Below are 15,937 nucleotides of genomic sequence, written 5' to 3'. Positions count from 1 at the left end.
ATCCAGCAGGAGCCAGAGCAACGATCCTTGGTGGAAACAGGAGTGACAAATAAGAACAATTTGACTTACTTAAACCCACATTGTTACAGCGACAGTGTGTTTGCAAAAGGGACCCACAACAAAGCCTTGAGGAACTCCTCGGTTTACCTTCGGGGGGAAAGGAGGAGGAAGTTAGCAAAGACAACTGTCGCAAATGGAGCTATTGTATTGAGTTGCTTTATTTATTTTATCTAATAATGTGTATCAAGCCGGTGGTTATTTAATAAAAACGACATTAATATTAATAAGATGAGTCAAATATGTTTCTTTCCAGACCGTCCACCTCTATCAGGAGGAATCTGAGAGGTTCGCAAGATGATTAAAGAGATACAGAAGAGAAACAACACAGCATCACATACAGTGTCCTAATATTGACTCAATTGATTTTCAATAAAAGTTCAGCCAAACTGACTGGTTCCAGCTAATCCCGTCTAATTCTCTCAGTCTTCTATGACAATTATATCTTTGGGGTTTTTAAGTGTTGGTCAGAGAAAACACAATCAAGATACCGTATGTCGGTTTAAATGTAAATTAAGCGTTATCTACTGTACTAAAGGGGTCACAAGCCAAAAAAGGTCACAGGTCTATTTGCCTGCATCTAAAAAGGAGTCTCATCAGCTTAATTTGTTCATATTTAAACATATAAAAACATGTTTAATCATTGATATCACATACACAACCTGCTAACATGTAAAATAGTTTATTTTTGTAAATGTTTCTAAATTCAATTCCACAAACTCCAAACCTCATACTCTGTACACTTCAAAAGGCATTTTCAAAAAAAAGTAAAACAAAGAAAAAGGAGAGAAAAAAAAAAAAAAAAAAGGGGGAAAAAAAATCTGACTACACGACCAAGAAAATGTAGCACAAACACACTGGCAGGATGATGTAATATCATACAAGAGAAGAAAAATATCCAAGAAACAATTTTGTTACAACCATTCATTGAGAAAATATATACAATTGAGTCTTCGGAAAGTTAAAAAAATACATGCCATATACATTACAAGTTCTAAGACTGTCTCCAAAATTTTACAGTCGACTTGAAATTGTGCACGCAAAAACTCTTCCGTCTCTAAGCATCGTGACTTGTGAAGTGTCAGTATAAGAAATATTTCTGATTAAGGAGAATGCCATTTCTGTCCAAAAAAAAAAAAAAAAAAAATGTAGATCGACCTACGGGTTCCAAACGAGTTCCCCATTACGATTCTTTCCGTCACACACCGGTCCGTCTAACTTCGCAATATCATTAGACGTTTGCACCTCAAAGCAACGTAAAAACAAAAAAACAGGTAAATACAAGTCGGTGTTCCTATTCGTGTTAAAAAGTTAAAAAGTCATTTTTGGGTTTCAAAACCTAATTCACAGTTCTTTAAAATCAAACCTGATTAACAGCAAACAGATCACGCTGATCTCTTACTATTTGAAGAGATTTTTTTTTGTCTTTTTTTTTTGATTCTGTAACTGATAACTCGTTACGTTAGTCAACAAAAATATTTCTTTTTTTCTTTTTTGAGTGGTCAAAGCATGTGTAAGTCACAAAACACTACGCTACAATACCTTACTTTTAATACAACAAAAATACTTTGTGAATTATTGTGGTTATATTACAAATTCTGTACAGAATAATCATAATATATACTCTCAAACTGAAATAACGGCCATCTTAAATAAATTTCAATGACAAACAGAACAAAAACAATTTAAAAACACCCAAACATCAAGAAGGTTAAGGTAGTATTTGGTCGGTTATTCCTATAGTTTTCTTTATGTACATTTATACAAAAAAAGTAACAGCATGTCTTCCTCAATCTTCAAAAACAATCTAGCCTTCTTTAACTCAATCTCATCATTTTGAGAATAAAATTCATTCACTCAGTAATAAATACAAAAACCTCTCGAATTCCACACAAATCACATGACAGAGACCTATGATAAAACTGACTCATGGAATCAAGTATTTTAAAAGTATTTCGTGTGTGTGTGTGTGTGGGTTTTTTTTGTTGTTTATTTTCTTTTTTTTAGTGCAAGTTAATATTCCCTTCGCGGTATTCGTTGCTGTACATTCCTCATTCAGTGATGTCTACATTTAGTCATACGGTATACATTAACAGTATGAAACAAAAGGGCCTGCCCTTAGTAAGCAATAAGGCCGCACCCTGCACAGTGCTTTCTCATTCGCTGGTGGATCCTCACCCCCATGTACACCCAACACAAACGCAGACATACAGACGGACGAGCGGCGTCTCATTCAACAGAGCCCCTCACATATGGCACGAGTCACATCCTGCTACCGGGTCACATTTCCCTTCCTCTGCCCATTTCATCCACGATCTCCAGAACCAACGCGTAATTTCATTTTCATCTCTCCCGAGGGGGTTTGGGGTGGTGGTGGGGTGGGGGTGGGGCCTTCTGCTCGTTCGTTTAAAAAAGAAAAAAAAAAAAATCACTTTAATGTGAAGCCTTATTGTCTCTGTGCAGAGATCACAGCATCCACACGCTTCAGCAAAGGAATGCATTTAGGTTTGTCGTTTTCTTGTTGTTGTTGTTGTTTTCCTCAGTTAATCCACTTCCTGCAGTCAGGAGCTCCACAGTGGCAAGCGATCTTGTGGCAACCGTCCATGCTGTCGAACTGGTAGTCGAAACACAGCTGGAAAACAAGGAGGACGACGTCACTTTCTGAGCATCACGGTTTTTTTATACACGCTTTTAACATCATTCATGCAAAATTTACATTTAGGGCATTTAGGAGACGTTTTTGTCCAAAGCGACTTACAAAAAGTACATTTGTGGAAAGAAAGAAACCACAACATATCACTGCTGATAAAGTGTTAGGTCCTCGTCTGATTAAAGTAGTAGCTGTTCAGCAAGGATACCTTAAGAACAACAGTGCTATGATCAAAGTGCTACAGGTAAGAACACAGAAGTGATTTTTGTTTTTTGTCGTTTTTGTCGTCCGAGCGTGAACCCAGAAGCCAGAGCGAAACAAATCTACTTTGTTCCTTTTGGAAATCGGAGAGACGGAAACATGGCAGGAGGATGAATGCCTATATAAGTAGTGTGTAGCGTGTTTGATTAGAGAACATTGGTGGAGATTCTCCTCATGTATGGGATGCAACCCCGATTCAAGTGGGAGCCCGGCTTAAGAAGTCCGATGGAAGAAGATAAAAGACTCACCTCCTCTCCTTTATCGACTCTACGATTGCAGCTGATGATGATTTTGTAGCCCCGTTCAAACGTGACCACCTCAGCGACACAGTTCGGAGCACAAGAGTGGTTGATGTATCTGAAAAGCAGAACGGAAAGGAGAAGAGGTTTATTACATATCACGCAACATTGTAGGACTTTGAATAATGTAGTTCTACGTTCCATTTTAGGTGGCAAAGATGTTATATTCTTACAATATGGATTATTGAAAATCCTGATCTTTTAAAATGCAGTTTAACTTATTGTCATATGTTGATACAAATTCACGTATAGCCACATATTTAAAGTGAAGGGGCGATATGAGGGGGATATGGATGTAGCAGAATAAAAAAAACAAAAAAAAACATGAATGTAGTTCTAGATTCGCACATAGAGGACTTAGAGGAGGCAGGAGGAGGTGCTATTTTCTCTTGCTAGCTTTCCAACATTACATACCCCAGCTTTAATGTTTAGGGGCAAATTCTTAAAAAAAATAATAAAATAAAATAAAAACAAATGTACTACATTAGTGCACTTTGTGATGTTTTTTCCTGTGTGACAAATGATTATTGAGTCCTATATGAGGAGTGGATTCACACTGCCTTTGTAAATGTATTACTCCTTTTGACCTTGACAGTGTGTTTTGATTTTGTGCGTTCTGTACAACGCGACCTTGTTCCAAAAAAGAAAAAAAAAAAAAAAAAAACATTTTGTCACACGATATTCACATCCTTTGTGAATCTCATGACAAAGCAACCGTTTGTTGATTTTCTTGTGTTTAATTAGTACATCAGGATATGTGTGTGAAGGCCTTAACCAATAGAATCTCACAATACCTTGCCAGCCCGCCAGTCCGAGAGGCATCTACAACGTGTTCGCTGTCGATGCGGAACATGAACACTGTTCGGTTCTGTCGGGGAGAGAGGAGACAATTTAGTTGCCGTTTGTTTTTGGCAAAAGGTGATTCTAGACAAATGTTATTTGAGTAAAAAAAAAAAAAAAACAGCTGAATACCTGAGATCTGTAGGTCTTCTCCTTGCTGACGGCGACCTCGTTCCGGAGGATGGTTCCATTGTACTCGATCACCATAGTTTGTTTTTCGATGTCTCTCGCAGCAAACAGCCCCAGGCCCTGTGAACACATGACACAAGAAGGTTTTCATTCTGTCCAACAGGAAGAAACGCAAAAAAACAAGAGTCCAAGCTGAAAAAACAAATCAAATATCTACTTAACACTCACCTGGACACGGGAGCGGGCCAGATAGACGTTGGCTCTCCACTCACTCTTCATCCAGCGGTACTGAGAAGACCTGGGATGCACTACTGGAGGCTTGCTGTGGGGGGCGCCACCTTCTCCTTGAGCCACATTCTGGTTAGACCTGGCACTGCTGGCGGCTACAGCCTGTGGATGTGGCCTTCACGAGAGGGAGGGAAGCGATGAAAATAATATGTTAAGGATTCTATAAAAATGAAACATTGAGATAATCACTGTCAGCGCCACTCAACGTTACCTGATCACCAGCGAAGTGAAAGGAGAGGTTGTCCTTGGCTGAGCGCGGGCGCTGCCAGCGGGATTGAATATGAGAGGCAACTCCACCAGAGGGTTGCGTCCGTAACGGAACGAGTACCTGACGCAAGCCTCCACTCCAGGGAGCTGGAATAAATGAGTAAGACAGGAGTTAGAGCCTGGCGCCTCTGCAGAATACCATCGAGGCATTAGTTTGAATCCCCACAAAAAAAAGCAGCGACAAACCGATTCGGAGATCTTGGCGACTGCAGGGACTGTGAGTCCAAACAAGTCCTCTCCTTTCAGGTAAACGGGGAAGAGCTTCAGAGTGCCCGCTTCATTTCTTTTCTCAGCAACCGGGCCGAGAACCTTATCCCACACTCCTAATTACAGCGAAACAAGCACATTAAAAAACTATCCTCTGAAAAACAAACATATTCCTGTAGAGGACATGAAAGGACAAACCTTTAGCAGAGGAGTCGGTCAGGACCAGGTCTTGGTAGCCCTGTTCGATGACTCTGATGGAAAACTCTGGCAGCTCCAATCTCTCCTCGACAGAACAGACGTAACGGCAACGGCGGTTGCCATGGCGCATGCTCCAGTAAATGCGGCAGGCCTCGTAGCCGACTGGAAAGATGGCTGTCGGGGAATGGAAGGCTGCCATCTGGTGAGGGGTCAGCTGGCCGACGGCGTGCGACACCAGGCTGCCGACCCGGAAGGTGTAGCCCAGCTCGGGCTGCCGCACGGCAGAGGCGATCTGACGCACCTCGTCCCTCTGGACGTAGACGCGCCGGAAGACGGCGAAGCAACGCAGCTCGTGGTCCAGCGCCTGTCCGGTGGTCCCCCGGGGCCTGTGGGCGTGACACAGCATGGTCTTGTCCTTGAAGAAGGTGCAGTGGGCTTGCAGGGCGCAGGTGAAGTGGTAGACGTTGGTGCAGCGGAGTCGGTGGCAGCCGCTGGTGGCGCCGGTGTGCTGGCAGTAGGCGCAGCGGACCGTTTGGCCGCGACGCATCGCCAGCTCCACGTTGATGAGGGCGCCGGCCTGCGTCTCGTACACCTCGGTGGACCACAGGGCGCAGTTTAGGTGAACCCACACGTCGAGATCCAGATTGAGAAGCCTCGCGGGGCCGTCGGTGATGCCGTCTCCGAGCTGGTGGCAGAAACAGCAGCGTCTGTGGTCCCGGAGTAGAGCGGGAGGCCGGAGGGAGGCCCCGAGCTTCTTCAGGAGCTCGTCGATCTTATCCTCATCTGGGAGTTGCGAGTTCCCTCTCGGGACCACCACCTGGATGGTCCACTTCCTCCAGCGGAGGCCTTTCTGCCTCTTTCCCTGATGCCAGCCGTCGTGGGACCTCGGCCGGGGCTTCAGCTTCACGGTGACTTTGATGGCGTCCGACTTGGTGTCCATCCTCGGCGTGTCGTCCGCCATGGGGAAGGGGATGGGAGGAGTGGAGGGGGGAGACAGCTTGGGCTGAAGCTGGGCCAGGCAATGAACGTCCAGCGATGACATGTTGTTGCTGTACTGGTGCAGAATTTTAGAAAGGCTCTCCGTTTGCTCGGAGGCAGGGAGAAGGGACACAGCCTCCTGAAAAGAAGAGAGAAAGAGCCATGATGTCCAGCGACAAAACACAAATCATATTCCATCCACTGTGGAGTTAACAGCAATACACACCTTAGACTCCGTGGTGGATCTGGATTGTAACGGCGACGAGGAGCAGTAGAGGAGGAAGCAGCTGTGACTACAGAAGACCAGGTCTTCAGATTTCAAACGGGCCCCAGACTCCTAATGAGAGAAATCAATCCACATTTTTAACGGGCTGAATAAGGAATGAGGCGTTAAAATCAAAGCCCGACCAATTTCATCTGCTTAAGCAAAATTGATGTTAAAAGAAGTCATGAAAAAAACATACAATATTTAAACAACCAAAATACTCATGATTGAAGTCATGTGGTTTGCTGTTTAACCCGCTAATTAAGATGAAATGGATCTCCAGTAGGCAGGATTTACATAATCAGAAGATATATGCAGTATATTACTGCGTGGTGGTGCTGTGTGTGTGTGTGTGAGTGTGTGTGTGTGTGTGTGTGTGTGTGTGTGTGTGTGTAGCTGTGTTGGCCCCTCAGGCTGAAACTAGATGATATATCCTCTCAGTAAAGTCTTGGCAACCAATCACAGCTCATCTAGTCGCCCCATTGGCAAATCAATAAAATGATCCATAATTGTTTTGCAGAAATTACTCTTTATGTGTATTTAAAGTATTTTATTTATACTTTGTTAGTCTCAAAATCATGCTCGTGCTCTGGCTGAAAGATGGCTTGCAGACTTAATACAACGCGCTCCAGTATTTCCAGCATAATTCGTTTGATACCTTCATGTGAGCAGGGAGATCTTTGATGGATTTCTGCACTCCGTTTCCCAGAACCACCACCTTACAGTGGCAGCACCACTGGGGTTTACATCCCGGGCTGGCAGGGGTCTTCTGGTCCGGTCCTCGAGCTAGAGCTGCACCCGAATCAACAGAAAATATGTTGTTTTTTTAATACATCCATCCTAAAGTGTTATGATGGAAGGAAGTCATTATGTTTAGCTTTAAACATGCTTTTCAATAACAAATACGTTTATTCTGGTTTTATTTCCTCACCTGGGCTGTTGGGATGGAAGCGGAAATGATGCTGCTGCTGCTGCTGCATCATCGCCTGTGCTCCGCTCGGCCTGATCATCTGCCCCGGCCGCCCGTGAAGCCCTCCGTTGTCTCCTTGTCCGTGGAAGAGCATGGGGGGCCGAGGCTCCATGCCGTGCGGGCCTCCCCGTGGACCGCCGAGCATGGATGGGGGCCCCCTGTCTGGGGTGCTGCTGACCTCATAGCTACTGGGGATCTTCACACACAGCAGGTCTGAAATGGCTGCCACGACACCCGTGATGTTCTGAAATAGAAATGGACAGTTGGTGAGGTCTTTCATCAAAAATCTTAAATAAATAAAAGGTATCTGTGTATGATTGTTCTGATTTACTTTTAAGAAGAAACGACCTCTCAGAAACATGATCATTAACAACTGATTTAAGCTGATTCTCCTCTCTCATTGGCCACATGAGAAAGAATAAAGGATATTTTGTCCTCTGAAGAGGACTAAAGGAGGCGGGGCCTAAATGTCAGTATTTGAAACCACAGTATGTGAGATCACGTATTCCTACCTCGGCTGCAGCCGGTCTCAGTGTGATAGCTACAGACACCAGGCCTTGCTTGGAATCATTAGACATGGAGCCAAAGGGCGAGCCGAAGAACATCGCAGAAGGCTCCGTTTTGATATCCTGCAGTTTGATTTCTGACCCTGGAAAAAAAAAAGGAGGACAACATGCATAAAAAGTTTGCAAACACACCGTTAAGCTTGCTGGAGTTGTTGGTTTTAATTGCACACACAATTAAATAAACAGCAATACAAGTTTTAACTGTGTCGATGATGTTTACCTTTCCCATCAGGTGCAGGAAGCATGGGGAGGACCGGAGACAGACAGGGGGACGGTGGCTCTTCCTTCACCAGAGACAGGTCTGGGTAGCGACTGATCTCCATGCCGACCACGCTCTCAGGAGACGAGGACGGAACAAAACTATCAGGCGTGTCCCGGTCCTTGCAAGGCTCCTGTCCTCGGTTGCTGTTCATCATTCCACAAGAGGAAACAACAATTAACCCCTCTGTCCGAGCCATTATCATGACACGATTACATGGGTACATGATCAATGTTTCTGCAGCCGTTAATGGTGCAAAAATAATTAGTGCAATGCATTCGTTTACCTGAGCTCCTCCTGGTTGTTGTGAGGAGGCGTGGGGAGGGAGGCGGGAACATCCACAGTTTTGGGTCCCTGTGCGATGGCCCGCGCTAGGAGGTCTTCCTCAGTCCTGAATGGAACGTGTAGTGGCTTTGGGACCAGGCCTTTGGACACTGAATGAAACAGGAGACTACTGTCAATACGATTGTACAAACTTTCCTGTAATGATGTAAAAAAAAATATTTTTTTTCAAGATTGTGAGATAAAAGGGGACATATGATTCTCATGCTTGAACGCCTGGCTTCGCTATATTGTGTTTTTTCAGTGCGGTCTTCCATTTCCGTCGCTTCCCCTTGGATGAGTGCTTATGCATGCATGGGTACTACACACCCAGTGGCCAGAAATGTCCCACACATAGCCAATAAGAAGAAAACACAGGCGCCGCTGCATTTAACACTTTAAAAAGGTGCATCCTCCCGAAAAGCTCACCCATAGCAGCAGCTTTGCTGGCCAGCTCTTCCGTCGTAGCAAATCCATTTATCATTTTCTGTCGGTTCACAGGTGGCGGGGTGGGAGGGAGAGACGCCGGCGGGGTTGGCGGGTTGCTCAGGTTACTCTGCTGTGGCAAACAGAAGCAGTGCGGTGTCAGCACGTCAAGTTGCAGACACACTTAACATACATCCCCCCTGTTTACCCAGCCTGCATGCTAACGTCAGCAGATTTCACCTTGTAGGCCAGTTGGGAGTAATAGTCGGAGACTCCGTCGAGCGAGGCGCTGCCGAAGGTACCGGACAGGAGGTTCTCCCCGTTGAGCTGGCCGCTGCCGTAGGGGGCGAAGTGAGCGAAGTTGACCCCGATCAGCGGCTCCATCAGGGGCAGCAGGGAGAGCTGCTGTGTCAGGAGAGGGGAAAATCAGTAAACACTACGCAAGTGCAATTAAAATGATACAAAGCAAACTCCATTTTCTAACGAGTGAGTCTACATTCATAATGTTTAAATCAATAAGGCTCAATCAACGAGGTACTTGCAAATCACAAATCCCCTTCCTGTCTCCTTAATACCAAGTTTCTCATAACTGTGTGTGCAACTGTCTTCCAACAAGTTCCTAATTACAGTAATATGCTTGTGATGTGTGAAATTAGTGTCTGTGCACTTATGGAGATCGTTTTCTATTCTGGCAGTAATTAATACTGTAATATTCTCAGTAAAGTGTTATAATCGTTCTCCTTTTGTTCCCAAAGACGTGCGGTGGCGCGGCTTCCACCGACTTCAATAAAGAGCAAGTGACGTCAATCTTACCTGTTTGATTTGGGTCATTACGGTGTCGGGCCCGGAGTGCATGAGTTGCCTCTCATCCCCTTCTTTCTTCCTCTTCTTGTAGCGCGAGGCGGGTTTCTCGCCCCCTTTCTGAGCCCTCTTGTTCCTCCCTTTCTTCTTCTCCTGTTCGGGGAGCACGGGTCCAGGGAAGTCTTGGATGCCGTCCGAGTACGCCTGGAGATGAGCAAAACCATGACGCACAAAAAGTCATGAATAAACTTGACATTTACTCGAGCACCATTATTTCTCCAAGCTGGATGTTTTCAAACACAGAACTATGACTCATTTTAAAAACCTGACAGCTATGACTCATATGAATTTAACTATGACACGCCTCCCGTCTGAATCACTCAGGCCCTGTATGACTCACTAGGTTGCTCACTCAGCACTCTGGCTGTATGAATAACACAAAGGACTGACCCCATTGCTGTCCATGGAGCTTTGCCTCAGCAGGGCTTTGCAGTCTGCGGGCTCCTCCTCCTCGGAGCGCATGCTCTCCTCCGACCTCTGCTGGGACAATGCATGTGGAGGTGTGCTCTTGTTCTTCAGAAGGTGTTTCAGGAGCTCATTGCCAGCCTCCCCCTTGTTTGGACTTTGTCCTGCACAGAAGGGAGACACACTCCCTTTACTACCCTCCTCCTTCACAGAGCCCATTTGTGAGACGATGGGCCCTTCCCGTGGCCCGTGACACTCACTGGCATCCGTCTGCTCCAGCTTTATGTTGTTGAGGATCCGGTCATGCTCCTGAGCTTGGCTTCTTAGTGTGTCTGATGAGAGGCCAGGGTGTCCAGATTGGCCTCCAGAAAGCTGCCTCTCCAGCTCTGAATGACTGGGGGTGGCAGATCCCAGTAAGGGGGACCTCGACAAGTCCTGCTCACCAAACAGATGGGTGTTTCTGGTTGGAGTGGAGGCGGTGTCCGACACACACGGTGTGAGAGGGGCTGTGAGGTCCGAGTGTGGAGTCGAGGGTGTCTTTACCGAATCTGCGTCGTCATCCTTCTTCTTTTTCCGGTTCCTCTTCTTCTTCCCCTTCTCGTCTGGGATGATGTTGGAGTAGAGTTGGATCAGAGACTGACCCGAGCCCGGAAAGTTAGACGGTAAAGGCGTAGACGAGTCGCCTCCAAACGGTGGCCCCTCACCTGGCATCTGAAGCACCATTCCTGGTCCACTGAACTGCCGAGGTCTGGGTTGACCCTGGGGGAAATTGGGTGCTTGTAACGCCATATTGTCAGGCCCGAACCCAGGCCCCATGTCACGGGGCATCATCCCATTGCCCATCATGGCCCTCCTTTCACCTTGCATAAAAGTCCCAGGCGGCGAGCCCATACCGGGCTGCATGCCCTGCTGCTGGGGGAACATCGGTGCCAGTTGTTGCTGTTGTTGCAGAGGAGGCCTCTGAGGCTGCATGAAGTCCTGTGGCAGCTCAGCGTTGAAAAATGGCATCTGAGCGAGCGGCGCCATGTTCCCATCTGGTCCCATCATCCCTTGCTGCTCCATTTCCATACGGTGTTTCAGGGCTCTCTGACGTTCAACCTCCTGCATTAGCTGCACCCGCTGTCTCTCCTGCTGCTCCCTAAGTCTCTCCCTCCTCTCTCGCTCCTGGAAACCTTCACTGAACGGGTTGTTGTCGTCAAACTTCAGACCGCTCGCCTGCATCGGCTTTACACCACCTGGTGGAGCTGCCGGCGCCTGGGGATCCACAGGCATCTGTGGGTGTTGAGGGATGTTACCCATTGGCATTTGATGGGGCTGGCCTGGATTTCCCACAGGTACCTGGGGGGGCATTATGGGTGGCATTACTGGTCCCGGCATGGGCATGGGAGCACCAGGATGCCAGCCAGGTGGTGGGTTGGGCATGCAGGGAGGAGGATTTGGCGGGCCAGGATGAAGAGGCATCTGCATTATGGGAGGTCCAGCGGGGACCATACCGGCAGGACCCGGCATCGGATGCATCACAGGCATCAATGGTGTCATGTTGTTTTGCTGTTGTTTCACTCGGTACTCCTCGATAAGTTCAGCGTGCTCCTTCTGCTGCTTGCGGATCTGAAACAAAACATATTTGCAATTTTTTTGTCAATAACCGTATCACTTTCAACGTGTTTTATCACATTTAAAAAGGCACATTAACGAGGACACGGGTTTACCCAAGGGCAGAGATGAATGATTTTAATTTCAAACAGGAACTGAAGAATTTAACTTTAAAAGCAGGAGTTGGAAAGTAAAACTACCCCAGAGCATGTTTTTCAGAACTTCTCTTTTAGGGAGTCAAAGCAGGTTGACAGGTGTGTTTTAAATCTTTGTTTTCCCATATTCATTTTTCAAGTTGAGTATATAGCTAGATATATACGTCCAAATGCATTGAATTATCTGTTTACTTCGGTTAGTCTGCTATAAAGATAAAATACAGTCTCCTACCAAATAAAAAGTTACTATGTCTCTCAAAAGTGTAAAAAATAATTGCAAGTAATGAATCAATAAATTCAAATTGTGTTTAGCATTGTGTATTTGGTTAAATAAACTATTTCCCATAACATAGGCCTAATTACACCAAGCCTTCTGGCTGAGGGCCAAATTTGCCCCACAGGTCATTATTTGCCCATCCCAACTGTAAATATCAAATTGTGCTCCAATGAAAGGATGATAGTTAAGGCAGCCTGAGATAGAATTCAGTGGTGGAGCTTGACAGGCCGAACATTTACCTGCTCCAGTTGTTTCTGCACTACACCCTGCTGCTCTGTGACATGTTTGAGCTGCTCAGCGTCCTCCTCGGGGAACTCTCTCCCTGCCTTCTTAGCTGTTCTCTGCTTGGCAGACAGGGCTTTCTTAGACTTCCTGTGAGCCCCAATTTTCTCTTCCAGAAATTTCTGCTGCATTTGAAGTAGCTGCTGAGTCTCCTGGAGCCACTCCTCGTACTGAGCCCTCTGAGCATTATCTGAAAAGAAGAAGGGGGGGGGGGGGGGGGGAAGAAAAAAAGCAGTCTCTTTGTTAGCAGTCCTGACAGCATGACAAACAAACATCTTAACATGTCAAGCAAGGCCTGACAGACCTTCAAATCAAAAAGTTGGAGAAATGCATATGAATTTTAAGAGAACTTACTGACAAATCCTGGCCCAAAGTTTGGAGGATTTGGTCTTGAGACTTGTGTCAATTTGCCATCCTGAATGCAAAGTTGGAAAATACATATTTATAACTTATATGTTTTGCATTATATAGTTTTGAATAACATAAGCATTAATGAATCAGTTACCTGTCCAACAACTTGTGGAGGAAGCGGTGTGGTTTCAGGAGGTGGTGGAGGACCAGGACCAGGACCAGGACCAGGACCAGGACCAGGAGGGAATCTGTAATAGAGCAATACCACAACGATGCATTTAGCCTTTAAATAAATCACAGCAGCAACTCTTCAAATAGTTGCACACTATCCTAGTGGCTGGGCCATTAAGTTGGAATTACAGATGCTTTAAACCAAAACTAATACATACATTCCTATTACATTTTGTACTCAAGACATTCATGTGGTACTAAAGAGACCTTCTTACCTGTTCATGACCATCGGGGTCATTCCCATGTTGTTCTGAACCATGACTTTGTTAATGCCTTTCAGGGCAACCATTTTAGCTTTCATGATGGGATCAGTGATGGCATCAAAATCTGCAAATGACAAATAATGCACTCTTAGTAAAAAAACTGATAACCTTTACAGAAGACGAGAACTTGTGGTCTAAATAACGTACCGATGTTGGGGAAGAAGGAGTCACTGGAGCGCTGTCGTATCATGGCTTGCATCTGCCTCTGCTGCTGCTGCTCCTGCCTCTCCTGGTCCAGGAGGTCCTGCAGTAGGAGTGGCTGCTCCTCGAGTAGAAGAGGACGGTGTAGCTGACCGTGTTGACCCAACGCCTGGCTCAACGCTGCCTGCTGGGCCGGGGTCAGACAGCTCGGGTCCAGGTCGTTCGGGTCCAGACCGCTCTGCTCCAACACAGAAGCTAGCCCCACGTGTTGGTCTGCCCCAAAGCCGGTCATAGAAGTTTCTCCTGCAGTGGCGGCGTCCGGTATTGAAAGTCCAGAGGTATGCTGAGCGTCAGTCACTTGGTTCTGCTGGGGCATGAGGTTCCCTCCTTGACTGACAGATTCAGCGATTGGATGTAATGACTGCTCCTCAGGCTGCTGCTTAATGAGTAAACTAGACAGGACGGGGGTGCAGTCAGAGATCACTCCCTGCTGGTTGGAGGTTAAGGTGTTTTCAGTGGTTTGCTGGTCTACCATGTCAGGGGGTCTCTGACAGTCCTTGACCTCGGTTTTAATTTCCTTCCCATGTGCAAAAGGCACAGAGTCCTGACTCCCAGGGGCCTCCAGCTTTATTTCAGCTAAAGACTGCTCACCTGAGGTCTCCGACTTTCCGTGAACAGAGTTTGAACTGGATGACGCCTCAGTAGCTGGGCTCGAGTCTTTGTGGAGGTCTGCGGTGTCAGCATTGTCATCCATAGGATCACTGAGATCCAGTTCCTCATTAAACAGGTCTTTCTTGATGTCATCCAGGTCAGGGTCTGTATAAGCGATGATGTCAAATTTCCCAGATGTTAGGAAGTCATCAAGGTGTAGGTCATTTGTCTCTAGATCGAGGTCTTTGCCATCTTCAGGATCCAAATTCAGGTTTTCCAAGTCAGCATCCACCAAGTCTTTCACCTCCACGTCCTCAAGATCTTTGACTGCGGATTCTTCCGCATCCAGCTTCTCCTCTGCAGCATCATTGCCGGACATCGAGACAGTCTCACTATGCCCAGCAGGGGGTGCAGTCAGGTTCATAGATGCTGCCATATTCTCGTTTGAAGCAGGCTGGCTCATGGATCTCATCAAATGAGATTGTTTGAGTGCATTGTTTCCCGACATATGGGCATGCTGATGAAGATTATCCATGCTGGCAGATAGCTGTATGTGTCCAGTGTGGCTGACCATGTGGTCCATCATCCTGGGCCCCTGATTTAAAGGGAACCTGGAATCATGTGCTCCTGGAAATCCTGGTAGCCTTTGACCCTGCAGGTTGGGATCCATGTGGCTTCCCTGCATGGGACCAGGGGCAAACGGCATACGTGGCCTGTTTTCCACAGCTCTGTGTCGCAGCTCAATGAAAGGCTGGCCCATTATGTTGTGCTGCTGCACTGGAATCCCACGTGGAGGGAAGTGCTGGGGCATCCCCATAGGGTTGCCTCCCATAGTCTTTGCCATTTCGACAGACATGGACCGCCGCATCTGAGGAGGGACATCCTGCATCGGGTGTTGCCCCCGGGGAAAGAACTCTTGGGCCCCATGAGGTCCTAAAACCCCAGGTGGAAATGCAAACCTAAAATAGGATAATAGAAAAAAATAACTACAGAGGAAGGACATTCCTATTCTGATTTGTTTAGCGCTGTAATGGCGTGTAATCAGTCAGAATATCTGAAATAATAAAAAGAAGAATATCACACAAACCTTGGTCCCTGGTGTCTCAAATTAGGATCTCCAGGATGTGGGCCCCTGGGGATTTGTCCGTCATTAGGGAAAGGGACACGCTGATCACCTGGAAAAGGTCCAGGAAACCGCATGGGCCCCCTCATGGGTCCTTGTCCAGGATACGGTGGGGGAGGCCGGTTGAACATTTCCCCCTGATGCCCAGGGCCCTCCTGGGGCCAGGGTCGTGGTGTTCCTGGGTTCATGTTGCCAGCAGGCTCCTGAGGGCCCCTCTCCTGTCGAATAGCACTTCTCTGTTGCTGCTGCTTGAGGATTAGCTCTCTAATTCGTTGTCGCTACAAAACACAACAACAAGCACACATTTAAGCCTTTTAAACACAAGGTAAACGGGCCACGTGTAACTTACAATGCTACTGTATTTCTACATGTTAAAACAGATTATCAGTTTAGTACTGCAAGTCAAAAGGTCCCTTTTTTCCCCCATTCGTCACCATTGCATGAATTCATAATTCTGCAAATGCACAGAACTAAGAATGTAAGTTTTGGTTCATTTTGCTTTCAGTTTACACCCATTAACTGGTCACTAACGTGTACATTTTAACACACAAAAAGCACATTGATATGACATTCAAGAGGCGCTTCTATTTTATTTTATGTTGGTTTTGCTGATACGGATCAGG

General features: G+C 46.4%; 1 protein-coding gene across 4 annotated transcripts in view; it reads right to left on the bottom strand.

Annotated features, from left to right (window-relative positions):
* Positions 1 to 723: 723 nt before the first annotated feature.
* Positions 724 to 15,937, bottom strand: part of kmt2cb (lysine (K)-specific methyltransferase 2Cb) — a 60,579-nt gene continuing 45,365 nt past the window's right edge. For 3 of the 4 annotated variants that reach the window (XM_084008155.1, XM_084008156.1, XM_084008157.1), the window contains 24 exons: positions 15,279 to 15,592; positions 13,547 to 15,150; positions 13,352 to 13,463; positions 13,060 to 13,153; positions 12,909 to 12,969; positions 12,512 to 12,744; positions 10,233 to 11,855; positions 9,795 to 9,986; positions 9,222 to 9,386; positions 8,985 to 9,114; positions 8,521 to 8,668; positions 8,196 to 8,380; positions 7,922 to 8,058; positions 7,371 to 7,653; positions 7,098 to 7,231; positions 6,401 to 6,511; positions 5,197 to 6,313; positions 4,978 to 5,114; positions 4,736 to 4,878; positions 4,465 to 4,639; positions 4,240 to 4,356; positions 4,062 to 4,135; positions 3,217 to 3,325; positions 724 to 2,689 (listed from right to left, as the gene is read on the bottom strand). In XM_084008155.1, the coding sequence (XP_083864281.1) occupies positions 2,597 to 2,689; positions 3,217 to 3,325; positions 4,062 to 4,135; positions 4,240 to 4,356; positions 4,465 to 4,639; positions 4,736 to 4,878; positions 4,978 to 5,114; positions 5,197 to 6,313; positions 6,401 to 6,511; positions 7,098 to 7,231; positions 7,371 to 7,653; positions 7,922 to 8,058; positions 8,196 to 8,380; positions 8,521 to 8,668; positions 8,985 to 9,114; positions 9,222 to 9,386; positions 9,795 to 9,986; positions 10,233 to 11,855; positions 12,512 to 12,744; positions 12,909 to 12,969; positions 13,060 to 13,153; positions 13,352 to 13,463; positions 13,547 to 15,150; positions 15,279 to 15,592 (7,491 nt within the window). In that variant the 3' untranslated portion in view covers positions 724 to 2,596. The remainder of the gene's footprint in view (positions 2,690 to 3,216; positions 3,326 to 4,061; positions 4,136 to 4,239; positions 4,357 to 4,464; positions 4,640 to 4,735; positions 4,879 to 4,977; positions 5,115 to 5,196; positions 6,314 to 6,400; positions 6,512 to 7,097; positions 7,232 to 7,370; positions 7,654 to 7,921; positions 8,059 to 8,195; positions 8,381 to 8,520; positions 8,669 to 8,984; positions 9,115 to 9,221; positions 9,387 to 9,794; positions 9,987 to 10,232; positions 11,856 to 12,511; positions 12,745 to 12,908; positions 12,970 to 13,059; positions 13,154 to 13,351; positions 13,464 to 13,546; positions 15,151 to 15,278; positions 15,593 to 15,937) is intronic. The other variant, XM_084008158.1, reaches the window with a different exon arrangement.

The sequence above is a fragment of the Eutrigla gurnardus genome, assembly GCF_963514095.1.
Source record: "Eutrigla gurnardus genome assembly, chromosome: 4".
Taxonomy (NCBI): domain Eukaryota; kingdom Metazoa; phylum Chordata; class Actinopteri; order Perciformes; family Triglidae; genus Eutrigla; species Eutrigla gurnardus.
The sequence above is the reverse complement of the archived record's forward strand: the minus strand, read 5'-3'. Positions and strand labels throughout refer to the sequence as shown.